The sequence below is a fragment of the Bos indicus genome, chromosome 24, assembly GCF_029378745.1.
Source record: "Bos indicus isolate NIAB-ARS_2022 breed Sahiwal x Tharparkar chromosome 24, NIAB-ARS_B.indTharparkar_mat_pri_1.0, whole genome shotgun sequence".
In the NCBI taxonomy this organism is placed as follows: domain Eukaryota; kingdom Metazoa; phylum Chordata; class Mammalia; order Artiodactyla; family Bovidae; genus Bos; species Bos indicus.
Genome location: NC_091783.1, coordinates 32,870,340 through 32,889,102, shown reverse-complemented (window position 1 = coordinate 32,889,102; position 18,763 = coordinate 32,870,340). Strand labels below are relative to the sequence as shown.

Sequence of the window (18,763 nt, the reverse complement as noted above, 5' to 3'; positions counted from 1 at the left end):
ATCTGGCATTCACACCGAGTGAATACAGTGGCACCTTACTCTTCTACTGTACTTACCCAGAAGACACTCAGCGCAAACTCTGGCACCACAGGGACTTCTTTGTAAGGACATGCTTGACAATTCAGGATCACGCGAATTGCAATTATGAGTATATTTGAAAGTTTAAATGAAACCACACTGTTTAGAACATTCTAAAGCCTTTATTAGCATCAGGTAGATTATTTCATTATAACACTTGTTAACTTTGAGACAGCCATTGAAATAACTTACTGGCAGTTACCTAAGGCCCCTAGGAGCAAAATCTCAGTCTGGGGTTGGGTAGATAAATACCATGTGATTAATGTGCCCCAATTAAAGGGGCAAAGCTACTGTACAGTAGGTCTCCGTACATATCTTAAGTACACAGGTGCCTTGCAAACCTGAAATGCACAAGACCTCCTTTTATATAGTTTGATATTTATAATACATGAATACAACTGAGTTTCTCTGGTGGCATTTGCCACTGGAAGTTGAAGCATTTAAAAAGGTTTGTCATTATGTAATGATGGTGCCTAAAACCTCTATTTCTATGGTATTTTTGTGAATTGCAACACCTTTTTATTCTAATGACATTAATTATAGAAAATTGTAAAAGTAAATTCAGAGTACTAAAATAAGCAAATGAAATACCTTTTCCAGTTTCGAATTTTCAAATTAGGAATGTCTCTTCCGAACACTCATTTTTTTTTTTTTTTTCTTTTTAGGGATGGGAGGGGGAAAAATTGAGAGGATTAATGTAAAGAAAAGCCATCTTTTCAATGTAATCTTTACAAAATGACATACACCTCTATATTTGAGCATATAAACCTTGTATAGGAGAATTTTAAACATTTCAAAGTTAAATCTAAAACATTCAAGCATGACAGCATAAAAATATTCAAAATGATTTGGGTTACTATATAATTCCATAAAGCTAAAGTTACATTTAGGTATAAACCTTCGGTAAATATGGCAACAGCAACCATCAAAAGCATGTTTGCCAGCAGTTTCCCATACCTCTGTATAAAACAGTATTCCAAAGAAGCACGACCGGATAGCAGAATCACCCATTCTTCCTAAGACTTTCATCACTGGTATCACCCTATCCCCACTTCTGTTGGGTGAAGGGCAAGTTATCATGAGAGGGTTTTTTCCGTTTTTTTTAAAAGATGAGTAGAAACCAAGGAAGAAAATTTTAAAACAGGTTTAAGACTTATCTGCAGATGAGTCAAAATGCCCCAACTTGTCTACATTTTAATAAATGTCAGGCAAATTGAAGTAGTTTCTGTCCCAGTAGCTGCCTGAATAAAGCCAGTCCTGGGCTCCGCTGTAGGGATTAGGGCCTTGATGGAACCACCTGTTAAGACAAGATTTACAGGGGAAACTGTTTGCAATCACAGGATCCTCACTGCTTCACCAGTTTGCAGACTCCCCTACTGCAGCGATTCACTTCATTCTGTGAGCTAGAGGTTTCCGAGAAGACTTAAGTGTTTTTAGAGAGCACTTATGTACAACAACAGGCTTCCCGGGTGGCTCAGTGGTAGAGAATCCGCCTGCCAGTGCAGAAGACGGGTTCAATCCCTGAGTCGGGAAGGTCCTCTGGAGGAGGAAATGGCAACCCACTCCAGGACAGAGAAGCCTGGTGGGCTACGTACAGTCCATGGGGGTTTCAAAGAGTCAGACATGACTGAGCATGCACCCAGTCGTGCTCAGAATATGTAAAACAATATTCTGAAATGTGTAGTAAGACCACTTGAAAGATAAGGATTTTCCATGGCATTCAGTAATGGTATCTAATTGTCCACTGCTTACCTTCCAGAATAAAGCAGCTTTTAAGCAATGAGGAATAAGGAATCAGGGTGAGGAGACTTTTACAGTCTACCTAAAGTAATAGGAAGATGCCTGATTCAGAGTAAATCTCCCCACCCCAAAATATTACTTCCATTTCACAAATGAGGAGCTCAATGTCAGAGAAGTTAAATAACTTGCCCAAGCTAACCATGATATCAAATAAGCCTTTTTAAAGACCATCATTTTCCAAATATCCTATGTTACACATAATCCACTGAAATTAATCTGGCCCACATCTTCCTGGGTCTCTTCTCCACACTAATGTAGATTTATAGGCTGCATCTAGCTTCTAACATTCTTACCCATCTGATCAAACTCTAGAAAGAGCTGCCCTAATTTTCTTGCCCTTTAAAAAACAATTCACCCATTTCCTAAATATTCCCAGCTTTCTTGAGGTAATGGAAATGCAAAATTACTTCTTCAAAAGGTTCAAATATGAATTTGTATAACATTTTCTAGTAAGATTCAGTTTTTCAGAGTAATATTTATAAAAATAGTTTCATGTCTGTCATTCTTTCCAAATAAATTGCCTCAAAAATATTTAACAATTAGAGTGAGGTTAGATAAATCCCAAGTGGTCCCTGTTAACCACTGCAGCAACATTAAAAGCCCTAAGACAGAAAACATGCTTTAGATTAGGTTAATTCCTTGAAGGCTGAGAAAGTAAATGCCCACTAGGCCCAAATTTCTAAATTATTACAGAAGTTATTTAGCTTTGGGGACTTTTCCCTAATTAAAAAATTTAAAAGTCAAATATCAATATCAAATATTTACCAAGATATGTGTTTCTCAAGACTTTGGTAACCATGCTGGAAATACTTTAAGGATTTTTCTTTGATCAAAGTCACAGAATTTTTGCCTAAATGAAGCATACAATTTCACTCCTTTTGGTCTCAAAAGTCCAAGCAATAAAAGCACTTTTGTAATCAGGTTTAACAAAATCCAAGCACTTCAGAAAATCGATCAAATCAAAATCAAGGTCATCAAAAATGACTCTAAAAATTAACCAAGCCTCAGGCCTGCACCACAGGACTTCCTCTATACAAAGTGGACAACGGGCAAGTCAAGTGCAGAGACCTCACAGAACAGGAGATTCATTCAATAGCAAAGGACTTTTTTGGGTTTACACATAAGCCACTGAAGGCCATGTCTGCAGGGCCTCCCTATGGGGAGCACTTGTTCTTGGGGAGAACTGGAACACAGCACAGAAGACAATCAGGTTTGAGGATCTGATACTAAGGACTAGAGTTTCCCTCAATGTCTGGTCTTCTCATTTCCAGCACTCAGGTCTGGAAACCTCTGCTGCTGTCAGCGTATCCCCTCCACAAACACAAAAGTCTATGCTGTCTTTCCAAAGTCAAACACTTGAGGCAAGCATGGGCAAAAGAAGAGGGGATGGGGAGATGTCTTTGTTGCCTTTTAGTCAATGTTTCTAAGAATCCATGAGTCTATGTCAGTAATGTGTGTTAGTCAATGACTGACGTGTGTGTGTGTAAGTCGCTCAGTCGTGTCCAACTCTTTGTGATTCCATGGCCTGCAGCCTGCCAGGCTCCTCTGTCCATGGAATTCTCCAGGCAAGAATACTGGAGTGGGTTGCCATTCCCTTCTTCTGGGTGTCTTCCTGACCCAGGGATCAAACTTGGGTCTCCTGAATTACAGGCAGATTCTTTACCATCTGAGCCACCAGGGAAGCCCCATGTCAATAATACAACATTCTATAATGTAATCAGTAACATAAGTGTTAAGTGTTAGTCACTCAGTCATGCCCGACTCTTTGCGACCCCACGGACTGCAGCCCTCCAGGCCTCTCTGTCCATGAGATTTTCCAGGCAAGGATACTGGAGTGGGTTGCTATTTCCTTCTCCAGGGGATCTTCCTAACCCAGGGATTGAACCCGGGTCTCCGAATCTCCTGCAGGCAGATTCTTTACCAACTGAGCTACAAGGGAAGCCTCATGTCAGTAATACAACATTCTATAATGTAATCAGTAATATAACATTCTAGAACGCTATTAATTCTGCATGATGCTCTTACTGGGGGAAGAGATGACTTCACCACCTTTTGTGGCGTCATCACCCACCTTCTCTTCAAAGCCGTGTCTCTCACCAGTCCCACCACTTCCTCTCCACATAACCCCACTTGCTAAGGTCTCTGGGCTTCTCTTGGAAAACAGGGCAGGCTCACAAGCAGCCATTTTCATGTGTATGAACTGCAGTTTAAAGCCTGAAAAATCCTAGAGCCTGAACTTTTTTCAAATGACTGAAACTGGTATCAACATGAAAGCCAGCTTTTAGTGTGGATGAGTTTGGGACAGGTTATAAGTTCCTGGGTGTGGTTTCCAAGGACTGGTTTCAACTCCCCCCTGCAAAACACATCCCCTTATAAGCTGTACAACCTCTTCCCTGACACAAACTGAACCCAGCTGCTCAAAAGCACATTATCAGCCAGAAGACCCAGTCAGCAAACACCACCTCTCACCCCTAATGGGAAAGGGCTCCAAGCACGTATTCTTTTGACCAAGGGTCAGCAGCATCGTTTTTAAGGTCTGTATATCCATATAAGAACTCTGGATGCTAAGAGACAGCGGTGGAAGCAAGCATGTGTAAGGCTCCAAACTGGAGCTCACAAACCTAGCTTCCAGTTTTATTTCCAGGCTACCACAGAGCTGTGCAAAGCTCGTTGCTTTCTGAAAGTAAGACTTCACCCAACAGGAAACATGCTTATTGGACTTTCGCTTACTTTGCACACTTGAAAATGGGGTCAGAAAAATAAAGGAGTTAATTAGAAATACAGCACAAAGTGGGCTTTCTGCAAGAGAGACTAAAAATAATGATAAAAATGTATCAAGTCTTTTCAGAAGGGATTGCAGTAAAGCAGTGTGGTTTTGGTTTTTGTGGCTCTTTCTAATCATGGTCTGCGGGGTGTACTTGCCCTTGAGCAACTCTCTCAAATGAAATACAACCAGCATTTGTTTCTTCACGTACAAGGGGATTTCTAGACTAATGGCTTTCCAGAGGTTCCCCGGATCCTGCATGTGCGTGGGTGGGAGAAGGTGAACCTCGATGCTCAGCCCTCATCCTACCCACGCAGCTCTGTGGCCATGTGCTCTGTATTTGCAAATCCTTCGTATGTTCATTGGCAAGAAAGATTTTGATGCTAACAAAAAAATCCCAAAACTGTTGAACTTGATGATACCTAAGATCATTCCTAGTTCTAATAAAGGTATAAGGCGCCAAAGGGGCTACCAAGTAATATCTACTAAACTGGTTGTGAAATTATGCCCACACTGGCTCTGAAATTTACTTAACAACTTGGAATAATGGGACAATGGTTTCTATTATATAAGTGTAAAAAATGTTTTCGTTCTGTTCCTCTTTACAAGAGATTCTATTACTCAACCCAAGTGACTAAGAAACTCCTGATTCTTTTGAAAAATTTTCAAAACTTGCACATTTTACTGCCCAGTTTCTGTTTCTTAATGGAATCCAAGATGTCACTTTAACACACTGTATTTCCATGATGTGTGCTGTGTATTTGGAAGAGTAAAGGCACTGTCTAAATATCCTTGATCCATGATATATGTATAAGCAAAGCTCCTATAATTCACCCAAACAAACAACTCTGAACCTATTTCATACCAAAATCTGTAACTCTACTTTCCCTCTTACAGAAGGGACAAGTGTTTTAGCTGGATAAGGAAGAGAGTTTGCTTAACTGACATCGACCTGTGTGAACTGTATAGAAATATTTTAACCTTAATTTCCAAATAGTCCATTTGCTTTGCACACATGCAGCCCCTTCAGCTTGAACTTGGTCAAAGAAAAGTACTTTTCTCTCAGGCCTGGGGACAACTCGCAGGGTGCGGTGAGCCCCGCTCTGTAGTCCACACATCTGCCAGCACCCCACCTCCATCCACACACCCCAGCCCCTCAGCGCACCTCGTCTTCCAGTCCTCCTCCGACTTGGACCTGTTCTTGCGGGCCGCTCTCTGTTTCTCCTCGAGTCGCTTTTTTTCTTCACTAGCTTGATCTAGAATCAGCGTAGCAGTGAAAAAACGGTTATTGTACAAGCAGAGGCCACCCGGGACAGCCCCTGCACACTCACTCCATGGAGGCAGGTGTCAGCACCGCCGTCCTTTATCAGAACACCAGCACCACAGTCACGGCCTGTCGACACTGAACACAGCCCCAGGCCGCCGAGAGGTGGCGCTGGCATCCGGGGCCTCTCACCTGCTTCCACAGCCTGTGTTTACCCAAGGAGCCTGCTTATTCTGAAGGCCTCAGAAGTCATGTTAAAATGCTTCCCTGAGGGTCCAGAGGCTCTGCACTTGCAAGGCAGGAGGCCCAGGTTCAATCCCTGGTCTGGGAACGAGATCACATATGCCGCAACTAAAAGATTCCACGTGCTGCAACTGAGGTCTGGCAAATAAGCAAACATGTGCTTAGTCCCATCAGTCACGCCTGGCTCTGTGCAACCCTATGGACTGTAGCCCGCCAGGCTCCTCTGTCCATGGGGTTCTCCAGGCGAGAATACTGGAGTGGGTTGCTATGCCCTCCTCCAGGGGATGGATCTTCCTGACCCAGGATCAAACCCAGTCTCCTGTGTTTCCTGCACTGGCAGCAGGCTCTTTACCACTAGCATCACCTGGGAAAAGTACAGGTTGCTCAGTCGTGTCCGATTCTTTATGACTCCAAGGACTATAGCCCGCTAGTCTCCTCTGTCCATGGCATTCTCCAGGCAAGAATACTGGAGTGGGTTGCCATTCCCTTCTCCAGGGGATCTTCCTGACCCAAAGATCGAACCCAGGTCTCTTGCATTGGCAGGCAAATTTTTTATCATCTGAGCCACCAGGGATGGCTTGTGCTAACACCTAAAATGCTAATATGTAAGATGCTTGTGCGAACGTATAAAACGTTCAGCCCTAACAGACTAAAACGCAGACAGTGACTGGGAGTAAGGCAAACCATCCTCCTCAAAGAAATCCACCTTCCCTGGAGCCGCCAGGCACGTTACCTATCTCCCCGTTCTCCATGGCTCTGATGTCAGGCCGCAGCCTGCAGTCTGTCTTAGGAATCACGCTCTCCATCTCCTTGTCTACTTCATTCAAAACCATTGCAAAGCTAGTAAAATTGTACATCTAAAAAGAAGAAAATGTTCAAATTAACATGTACTGGAGGTTAATGCAGAATGAAACCCTGAAGCTAGAAGATTTGACAGGGATCCCCCACTCTGCTCCAGGGTGATGATGGCCGGCCTCTCTGCGCCCACACATCTCCATGTTTTCACCCGGGTCTGTGCCAGCTGTGGGAGTCTGTCTCAAGCAAACCCCCCAGGTGACATTCACCACCATCAGCTCCAGGGAGAACTACAAGCAAAACCAACAGTCTCCATTCCACATGAAAAGTCTCACTTGGATCTGGCTGCGTCACTACGCACTTAAAGAGAGTCGATCTTACTCCTCAGTAAGTGTAGAGGAAACCCCTCAAAGGCCCACACCCGTATGTATGGAGGAAGCCCCCCAAAGGCCCACCCCAAGGCATCTCGGCCAGACACCAGGAGGCCTGGGAGGCAGCAATGCCAAGTCCTGGGGGGGAACCACAGAGGGATGACTGAGGAGCAATTCGATGACCCGCCTCTCACCCCCGCCCTCCTCCTGGTTCTGACCAGGCCGGGGAAAGAGCGCCATCAGATCCAAGTAAACAGGAGGCCTTACCTGGGCTGAGTTCGGAGGCCGTGGGGCTATTCGCCACAGGAGAACGCTCCCGGGGATGACGAACACGCTCTCGGAATCCGGCATTGGCATTTCATCCGACTCCTCAGAAGCGCTCATCTGGAAGAACCAACAGAGGAACAAAACTGAAATGTTTAAAAAGATAGTACTTACAACCGTGAATATTCACTGGAAGGACTGATGCTGAAGTTGAAGCTCCAATACTTTGACCACCTGATGCAAAATGCTGACTCACCAGAAAAGACCCTGACGCTAGGAAAAACTGAGGGCAAGAGGAGAAGGGGGCCGGGGGGCAGCAGAGGATTAGACGGTTGGATGGCATCACCGACTCCATGGACATGAGTTTGAGCAAACTCCAGGAGTTACTGAAGGACAGGGAAGCCTGGCATGCTGCAGTCCATGGGGTCGCAGAGAGTCGAACATGAGTTAGTGACTGACCGACAGCAGCAACAAATTGTAAAATCAGCAGTTCTCACTGTGTGGCATTAGAATGTAACCCGTGAGTGCCAGGGCACTGTATCTTTCTCATTCTCGTGTCCTCACCTTTCAATCCAGGCCAGGAAGCCAATAAATGTGGGTCGAGCGACCGAGTCCATGCTGTGAGCCTGCGTTGTGTCACTTTTAGGGGCTATGAGCACGTAAGGCCTTACCAGCACCACTGTCGTCATCACGCCTTGACTGTCGTGTTTTAATATTTTTAAAGCTTTTTTTAAAATCCAAAATAACTCATTTAAGTGGTTCGTGGAACACTATTAGGGCAAGGAAAGGTTAAATTCTTGGAGCATTTAACTAAATTTATCAATGACCCAAACCAGCAGGGATCCTGAAAGTATTCAATCAAAAGATGTTAAGCTAAAAAAGAAAGCAGCATTTCCACTAGCTGCCTGCTCCCTCCCCTTCCCCAGCAGAGCTATGCCAGCAGCTCTCTGTATATTTAGTCCTTACGTAACTGGCCCATAAAGTTTTATATATAAAGAATTTAAGCCTCTGGAAAGTGAAGTCATATTCCCAATGTCATTGTTACCAAATCTAGAACTACTGGCTGAGACATGGAATTTTACAAACAGCAACCAGGAGGGGACGACACTGGTGACGAGCTTCGCCTGGCATCTGAATATCCTCAGGAGCATCAGAAACCCACAGTGGTCGAGGCCCTGGGAGGCGAGATCAGACACAGGGAGAGCGTGAGGGTACCCTCTCCAAGGGGCGAGGCCCTTCTGTCTACAAAGATTGACCAGGGCTTTATGGGACATGAGGGAGATTTTCTGGAATTTCCCCAATGCCTTCTGCTGTACTGAACCCCACTTCTGTAAGGGGAGAGCGAGGCTCTGCCTCTTGCAAGCAACACAGCAGGGCAAGGGGAGCCGGGAGCAGAGAGCCAGACTGTGATGCTCAAAGAGGACGGGACCTGAGCTGTCTTCACCCGGGGCCCCTGACCTCTGTCAACTGCTCTGACATGAGGGTGCTATTACTGTCTCCATTTTACAGATGAGGCGCTGAGGCAGAGAGAGGGTAGGGATCTGCCTAAGATCAAACCACTCAGAAGCGGAGGAGGCAGAATTCCAAGCAGAGCTCGTGTTCTGATCCCTGATGCCCGTTACTGAAAAATAATCAGTCCTCCAATGCTTCCTGTGCAAACAGGTGCAACCTCTCTCTAGCTCAGACTCCACTGAGCAGTCCAGCCTCCCAGGGTCCTGCGACAAGAAGCTGTGGCCTCACAAGGGGAGAGTCTAAGGTTGAACTGTCCTGTTAGGAGGAAGCTTCATAAGAGGAGGATGGCCGTCCAGCAACGATTCCCCTAACTGCAATGTTCTCAGCTCCCGGGATCTCGGATACAGAGGAGGGCAATAACACTGCTGTCTGCATGAAAACCCACGTGATTATTCTGGGTGTAATTTCAAATATTCAGAAGCGCTCAACTGCTAACGCACATAAACAGAAAGGAGGGTAAGAATATTTGTCTCACTAAGATGAACTCCAACTTTCCAAAGCGATGTGAATTCAACACTGTGTGTGTAACTGCACAGCACACACCCATACTCCATGGGAGAGTATCCCAAGAATCAGTAGCAAGTCCAATCATCTGTTCATTACTGTATAGCACATGGAACTCTGCTCAATGTTATGTGCCAGCCTTGATGGGAGAGGGATTTAGGGGAGAACAGATACATGTATATGTATGGATGAATCCCTTTGCTGATCACCTGAGACTGTCACACCATTGTTAATCGGCTATATGAAAGTCACTCAGTCGTGTCTGACTCTTTGCGACCCCATGGACTGTAGCCTGCCAGGCTCCTCTGTCCACAGGGATTCTCCAGGCCAGAATACTGGAGTGGGTAGCTGTTCCCTTCTCCAGAGGGTCTTCCCAACCCAGGGATCGAACCCAGATCTCCCACATTGCAGGCGAATTCTTTACTGTCTGAGCCACAGGGAAGTCCAAGAATACTGGAGTGGGTAACCTATCCCTTCTCCAGCAGATTTTCCCGACCCAGGAATCCAACTGGGGTCTCCAACTGGCTTTACCCAATACAAAATGTTTTTGCTGTTAAAAACAGTAACAACAACAACAAAAAGGTCAAGGAGAAACATCACATGCACAGCTCCAAGTGTGAAAGGTAACGCTGTGACCCACTATCAGGCCACCATCCAGGGATCCCTTCGATACCATCTTCTGGGATTGTGTACCTGTTTGCTGTTTTTCTTCTCTTCAGTATTTTTCTTATCATTTTTTTTGTAAGCATCAAACGTGGCTGGGTCAACACTGTACAAACATTCTGTCCATTTCCCGTAGAGGGCACGGAGCTTCTTTTTGCTGTCAGGAGAAATCGATGTTGAGCCAACAATTAAACCCGTGTCTCAGGGTAATTGAATATTATCATAAACTGAAAGTATTGGTTGCTCGGTCATGTCCAGCTCTTTGTGATCCCATGGACTGTAGCCCACCAGGCTCCATGGAATTCTCCAGGCAAGAGTGGAGTGGGTAGCTATGCCCTTCTCCAGGGGATCTTCCACACCCAAGGATAGAATCTGAGTCTTCTACATTGCAGGAAGATTCTTTACAGTCTGAGCCATCAAGGAAGCTCCTCTTTTCATAAATAAAGATGCTTACGAATCAGATTCTTTAAAGAAATAGATATTTCTTGCAGAAGAATTTCTCAATTTACTGAAATGCTGTTTCCTAGATAACAGCAGGAAACCTAGACAGCATGTTAAAAAGCAGAGACATTACTTTGCTGACAAAGTTCTGTCTAGTCAAACCTAAGGTTTTTCCAGTAGCCATGTATGGATGTGAGAGCTGGACTACAAAGTAAGCTGAGCACCGAAGAACTGATGCTTTTTAAGAACTGATGCTTCTCCCAACTGATGGAGAAGATTCCTGAGAGTCCCCTCAACTGCAAGGAGATCAAACCAGTCAATCCTAAAGGAAATCAGTCCTGAATATTCACTGGAAGGACTGAAGCTGAAGCTCCAATACTTTGGCCACCTGATGCAAAGAACTGACTCACTGGAAAAGACCCTGACGCTGGGAAAGATTGAAGGCAAGAGGAGAAGGGGATGACAGAGGATGAGACGGCTGGATGGCATCACTGACTTGTAAGTTTGAGCAAGCTCCAGGAGTTGGTGATGAACAGGGAAGCCTGGTGTGCTGCAGCCCATGGGGTCACAAAGAGGCAGACACGACTGAGCGACTGAACTGAGGTAACAGCAGATTTTCTTTTTCTTCTTCCTTTTTTAAAATTTTTTGGCCGAACCACGCAACATGTGGGATCTTAAGTTTCCCAACCAAGGATCAAACCTGTGCCCCCTTCAGTGGGAGCATGCAGTATTAACCATTGGACCACCAGGGAATTCCGGTGTTGGCAGATTTTAATAACAACACTTTACTTAGTGAACAACACCTATACTAGTCAACATTTAAAATGGAACTTTACCTTTTATCTTGAATGTAGCCTTCAACTTTGTGTAATTCTTTACCAAAAAGGCCGCACGGCTTAAAATTCAACACACATTTATCCCCAGTCCTGTAAAGGAGACAGTGAGCTTGGGTTATTGTTCAACACAGAAGCAGCAGCAAAGAACAGTGACCCTCTGGCAGCACCTGCTGTTTACTGATTTTCTAACTCACACCAGGCTCCACAGAGAGAGTATCACAATTAATCCATAATCAGTACTGAACCCACCACAAAGAAAAAGCAAGGTTCATAAAAAATAAGTGAGCTGCTGCTATGGAATGAATGTCTGCCTACCCCCCGTCCCAATTCATATGGTGAAGCCTTGTCACCCATGTAAGGCGGTAATCCGGTCCTAAGGGTAGAACTGAATGGATGTATGCTCTTTGAATAAGAAACTCTGGGGAGATGATCCCTCACTCTGCCAGGCAAAGATTTGAGAAGATAGCCAACTTCAAACCAGAAAGAGGGCCTTCACCCAGCACTGTGTCTGCCAGCACCCTGACCTGGGCCTCAAGTCTCCAGAAGCATGAGAAATAAACGTCTGCCCTTGAAGCTACCTGGCCCACCATGTTCTGTCACCACAGCCCGAGCTGACTAGGATACGGGCCTAGGCTCACAGTAGGATTTGAATCCACGTCTTTCCAACTCTCCTGTCCCTCCTGTCGCCTGCCCCTGTGTGAACAATACAAGCTAAACGTGTCAGCATGATGAGCTGAGGGAGGCAGGAACAAAGATTCCCTGAGGCTGCCGAAGCTCTGAGTTCACCAGTCTTCCATAACTAGAGACTTAAAAATATAAACTCTATTCATTAAGGACTTCCCTGGCGGTCCAGTGGTTCAGAACCCAAGGCAGGGGACATGGGTTTGATCCCTGGTCCTGAATATTCCACGTGCCATGGGGCAACTTAGCCTGGGAGCCACAGCTACTAAATTCTGTTCATTAAATGGACTGGCTTCAGTTTACCACAGAGTTACACTGCCCGGTTCTTAAGTTGTCATTAGACTCTACTAGGATTTTTTTTAAATTTACCCATATATACAGAACTTTTAAAAATGCTTTATCCATATATTCTTGGCCGAGCTGCACAGCCTGTGGAATCCAAGTGCCCCAATCAGGGATTGAACCCAGGCCTTCCACAGTGCAAGTGTGCAGTCTTAACCACTGGACTGCCAGGAAACTCCTTGCAATGCAATGCACTTTTTTTTTTGGCCTCACCACATGGCATGTGGGATCTACAATCCCGGACCAGAGATCAAACCCAGGCCCCCTGCATGGGAAGTGTGAAGTCTTAACCACTGGGCTGCAGGGATGTCCTCTACTAGAACTTTTACAGAAAGACTACCAGACCCCTCTGATGCAAATGAAGGGGCGGGGACGATGGACCGGCTCACTTGTGGTTTGTGATCTCCACGTTGCCGTACTGCTCAATCCAGAGCTTTCCCACGATGATGTTGTGCACACAGCAGGTAGGATTCGTCCACGTATATGCTTCATTGTGTCTAGGAAACAAAAAGAAAGCCAAAGCCCAGACAAAGAAGTGAGAAGTGTTACTCTGTTTAAAAAGCACATCTGCCTCAAATGCCGTGACTCAGGATAACCTATCAGACTGCTGGAGAGCACTCAACTCTAAGACTATAAAAACTGATGTTAATCCCAGTAAAACAGGTATCATCTGGTTAATTCTTATTGTTTCTTAAAAGCATGCAAAAACTTAAAAACAAAACTATGCTTCTACCAAACTCCAAATTAAACTATGTATACAATCATCTTAAGCCTTCAAAAGTTTGGTGAAAACATAATAAATTAAGTTAGAGGTAGAAAAGAAAAATGGTCTATTTGGTACTTTCCACCTTGCCAAAGGGAAAAACTTGTGTATGTGAGTAAGTTCCAATTTTACACAATCTTTGCTTTTGAAAACATTCATTTTACATCTTCGTACACTTATGCTTAAATGTATTTTTAATTCACAAGCAGTAAAATTCACTTCTGTGAGCTTCAGTGCATGTGTAGATCACTGTAACTAGTACCACAACCACAAATTCCATCACACCCTCCACAAATTCGCTCATGCTGACCCTCTATGGTCAAACCTTCCCTCACCTGGAATTCCTAAACAACTCATCTGTTCTCCATTGCAATAGTTTTGCCTTTTCCAGAGTGTCACATAAATGGGATAATACACCATGTCACCTTTGATATTAGTTTCATTTGTATAATGCATTTCAAATTCTATGTATCAATAATTTGTCCTTATTTCTGAGTAGTATTCTACTATATGAATGTATCACAGTTTAACCATTTACTCACTGAAGCATGCTGGGTTGCTTTCAGTTCTTGGTGATTATAAGTAACACTCCTATAAACACCTGCACACGGGTCTTTGTGAAAATACACCTCTCTATTTCTCCAGAGTAAATGCCTACAAGTGGACTGCTGAATCATCTGGTTAACACAAGGTCAACTCTGTAAGAAACAGCCAGACTATTCTCCAGAGTGGCTCTACTCTTTTACCAGATCCCCCAGTATTACATGAGATTCTGGGTGCCCTGCATCCTAGTCAGCACTTGATACTGTCAGCTCTAAAAATTCTGATTTTAGACATTCTAATAGGTGTGTAGTGGGATTGCACTATGATTTTAATTTTGCATTTCTCTAATGACCAAGGCTGTTGAGCGTGTTTTTGTGTGCTCATTTGTCATTCATATATCTCTTTGGTAAAGTATCTGTTCACATCTTTTGTCCAGTTTCTTACTGGGTTGTCTGTTTTCTTACTGTTTTGAGAATGCTTTATACATTCTAGATACAAGTCCTTTGTTGATAAATGATTCACAAATAATGTTTATCCATCTCTAACTTCTCTCTTTGTTCTCTTAAGAGTGTTTTTCACTGAGCAACAGATTTTTATAAAATCTAATTTATCAATTTTGTCTCTTCTAGATTATCCTTTGGTATTATAAGATGTCATTGCATAACCCAAAGTTATAAACATTTTCTCCTGTTTTCTTCCAAAAGCTTAAAGCTGTACATTAGATTTTAGCCTATGATCTATGTTGGGATCATTTTTGCTTAGGGTGTGAGGTGTAAGTTGAGGTTCATTTTTTAACACATGCATGTCGGACTGTTCTCACACCATTTGTGGAGAGGACCACCCTTCATTACTGAATAGTGCTTTCTTTCACCTTCGTGAAAAATCAGTGGACCATGTTTCTGTGGGTCAGTTTTTGGATGCTATTCTCTGTTCCACTGATGTATGTGTCTGTCTTTCTGTCAATATAACAGTCTTGATGGCAACAGCTTCACTATAAAGTCTTAAAATTAGGAGGTAGGAGTTCATCATTCTGTTCTTCCTTTTCGAAAACTATTTTGGCTACAGTGTTTCATTTGTCTTTCCAAATAAATTTTAGGATCCACTATCTCTTGATCTACCAAAATTCATCCTGGGACGTTTAAATTTGGACTGTGTTAATACACACTGTTTATAGATCAATTAAAGGAGAACAAACATATGAATTACATTAAAGATTCCAAGTACAGTGAGGCATGGTAGGCTCTCCATTACCCAGATAGTCTTTGATTCCCGTAACCAGGGTTTTATAGCTTTCAGCCTGTGGATTCTGTACATATTTTATCATCTTTATTCTGCTATTGAGTCTACCCCAGCTATTACATTTGTTATTGTATTTTTTCAGTACTAAAATTTCCAGAAATACTTCAATTTCTTTGCTTCAACGTCTTTCTATTCATTTTAAGAGTGTTCATCTTTATGTCATGGAGTATAACAGCAGCTTTAAAATCTTTGATACAAATTTCAATATCTGAGTCACTCTAGGATTAAAGTCTGTTTATTATTTTTTCTCCTTCTCCTTCTTTTTCTCATATGAGGAGGTCATAGAGTATTTGTCTTTCTCTGACTTATTTCACTCAGCATAATGTCCTTGAGGTCCAACTACGTTGTTGCAAGTGGCAAGATTTCATTCTTTTTTATGGCTGAATAATATTCGTGTATGTGTGTGTACCACAGTTTCATTATCCATTCACCTAATGATGGATACTAGGGTTACTTCCGTATCTTGGCTGTTGTGTGGAACAGGTGTGTGTATATATATATTAATATAATATAACACATTATACAGGTATAATATGTATAATAATGTCATGGGAGTGCAGATATCTTTTTGAGATAATGTTTTAGTCTTCTTTGGCTAAGTATTCCAAAGTGCAATTGCTGGATCATGGTAGTTCTACTTTTAATTTTTTGAGGAATCTCCAAATTGTTTTCCATTGAGACTGAACCAATTTACATCTGCCAACCATGCACAAGGGTTCCCTTTCACTGTGGTTTGATTTGCATTTTCTTGATTAATGACATACAGTATCTTTTCATTCCTGTTGATCATCTGTATGTCTTCTTTGAAAAAAATGTCCATTCAGATCTTTGGCCCATTTTTTAATTACTTTTTTTTTCTTTTGCTCTTGAGTGGTATGAGTTCTTTTTGTATTTTGGATGTTAGCCTATATGATTTGCAAGTATTTTCTCCTATTCAGTAGGCTGCGTTTTCATTTTGTTGATGGTTTTCTTTACTGTGCAGAAGCTTTTTAATTTGATATAGTCCCACTTGTTTATTTTTGCTTTTATTCTTTTTGGTGTCAGATTCAAAACATCATTGCCAAGACCTATGTCAAGGAGTCTACCACCTACGTTTTCTTCTAGAAGTTTTATGACTTTCAGTCTTATGTTCAAGTTTGTAATCCACCTTGAGCCAATTTTGTGTATAGTATAAAACAGTGGTCCAGTTTCACTTTTGTGCATGTGTCTGTCCAATTTCTCCAACACCACTGAGAAGACTGTCATTCCACTGTATATTCTTGCCTTCTTTGTTTAATTTAATTGACCCTACTAGCATGGACTTATTTTTTGGGCTCTCTACTCTGTTTCACTGATTTATATATCTGTTTTAATGCCAATATCATATATTTTAATTAGTATAGCTTTGTAATACAGTTTGAAATCAGGGAGCATGATGCCTCCAGCTTTGTTCTGCTTTCTCAAGACTGCTTTGCCAATTTGGGGTCTTCTGTGATCCCATACAAACTGTAGCACTGTCTTCTTTAATTTGTGCAAAAAACGTTATTGGAATTTTGATAGAGACTACACTGGATCTGTACACTGCTTTGTATAGTATGACAAAGTTTAACAGTACTTTTTCAATCCATGAGCACAGAATTAACAATTTTACTTACAATTGCATCAAAAAAAAAAGAAAAAACCTAGAAATAAATTTAAGCAAGGATGTGAAAGACTTGTATATTGAAAATGGTAAGACAGTAATGAACAAAATTGAAGATGACACAAATAAATGGAGAGATATTTCATGGCAATCTTTTTTCTATCGCAAAAGAAGAGAACTTTCAACTAACCTAATGCCTAAGATGTGCCAATGTGATTGTTATTTCAATATTTCTCAAAGTGAGTTCATTGTAAAAGATGATTAAACAAGGCATTATTACCATGATAATGTCATGGACTGATTAACTCCACTTAATCTTAAAATAGATCTACATAAAACCACTGTCATATATCAAGTTAAACTGTTTACACATACCTAGGCTGATTAACCATGGCTGTTGCCACATTTCTCAAAGTCTTTTACATGACAGTAGAAAATTTGTGTCTTATAAAAGCAGCTTTGTTTTCTCCAGCTTTTGAACAACAAGGTCAGGTCTGCGTGTAAGTGTATATACTAATGAGTTGGACACAATTAAGCGACTTTACTTTCACTTTTCACTTTCATGCATTGGAGAAGGAAATGGCAACCCACTCCAGTGTTCTTGCCTGGAGAATCCCAGGGATGGGGGAGCCTGGTGGGCTGCCGTCTATGGGGTCGCACCCAGCTGGACACGAATGAAGTGACTTAGCATAGCATAGGTACACACGAAATGAGTAAAACGTATGATTCCAACTCACTCAAGAAGCTCCAACGTGATGGTTCCTTTGGGTTCTGCTTCTACACTCTTCCCCCAGAACTTCAGTTTGGGATAGATTGAGCCATGAAAGATGAAATCATTGTTTAATCCTTCAGCATGAAATGCACTAATGGGTGGGTGATGGCTGACCTGCTCAGAGATGAGTCTGAAACCAAGGTCATCTCTTAAGATCAAAAAAAAAAAAAAAAAAAGGTAGTGTTATAATAAACTCATCACAAAATATATACATTATTGTCATTTCAGTCTGAAAGCAATGCTAATATATGTACCATGTATAAAATATACATCAGAAGCTGCTGTATAGCACAGAGGGCTCAGCTTGGTGCTCTGTGATGAGAGGTGGGAAGGGGGTGCGGGGGTGAGAGGGAGGCTCAGGAGGAAGGGGATATATGTATACTTATAGCGGAGTCATGTCGTTGTACAGCAGAAACCAACACATTGTAAAGCAACTATGCTCCAATTAAAAATAAATCTTTTTAAAAAGCAATGTTAAAGTATTAAGGAAACGGATTTGACAAACTGAACGATTCTTTATTATCATCCTGATGAAAAGGACAATACATGAGAAACTGCAAAAATGCATCCCAAACAACTAAAACCAATGTTATTATACATCGAGCTACTTAAACACATTAAAATAAGGAATACCCATGAACTGCAGTGATTTTCATGAACTGACAATACTAGCCATGTAAATTTAAAACGTATCATCCCATTTTATACTAAGAAGAATCTACACTGTTTCCTTTTCAAACATCTAGGGAATAAATGAGATCAAAACTTGTGGACCAAGAGAAAGATTCAGAAAAACAAAAAACAAATGAATTCTCTGTGTGTAAAGAAGCAAGTGACGGCAGGCAGACAGTACTGCACCCTTAGACACATTCACTGCCTCTATGCCAACAATCACAGTTTATGCTAATATATTTTATACAGTTATTTTTTAAAAATCTATCCTAATGGGCTACATAAGTAGAAAGGATGATAGCTAATCCTGCAAGATCAGGAATACTGAAATTCTTGCGTTTACTTTTAATAACGGTCCACTTTATATATGCTTTCATATTTTTGACAGTCTCTAAAATAACAACTATCACAGAAACAAACATCAAAGTTGTTACCTTTTCTCCAGTCTTACAAAATGTTGGTAAATGCCCCAAAAATACCCATTTTCACTTGAAGAGCTATATAAATCATGCAAATTCAACTATCCGCCTGGAAT

General features: G+C 42.1%; 1 protein-coding gene across 12 annotated transcripts in view; it reads right to left on the bottom strand.

The window, feature by feature from the left end:
• Positions 1-180: 180 nt before the first annotated feature.
• OSBPL1A (oxysterol binding protein like 1A) overlaps positions 181-18,763 on the bottom strand; it is a 226,820-nt gene continuing 208,237 nt past the window's right edge. For all 12 annotated transcript variants that reach the window (XM_070778804.1, XM_070778801.1, XM_070778802.1 and 9 more), the window contains 8 exons: positions 17,522-17,704; positions 12,948-13,055; positions 11,536-11,625; positions 10,289-10,415; positions 7,583-7,699; positions 6,883-7,006; positions 5,808-5,898; positions 181-1,375 (listed from right to left, as the gene is read on the bottom strand). In XM_070778804.1, the coding sequence (XP_070634905.1) occupies positions 1,273-1,375; positions 5,808-5,898; positions 6,883-7,006; positions 7,583-7,699; positions 10,289-10,415; positions 11,536-11,625; positions 12,948-13,055; positions 17,522-17,704 (943 nt within the window). In that variant the 3' untranslated portion in view covers positions 181-1,272. The remainder of the gene's footprint in view (positions 1,376-5,807; positions 5,899-6,882; positions 7,007-7,582; positions 7,700-10,288; positions 10,416-11,535; positions 11,626-12,947; positions 13,056-17,521; positions 17,705-18,763) is intronic.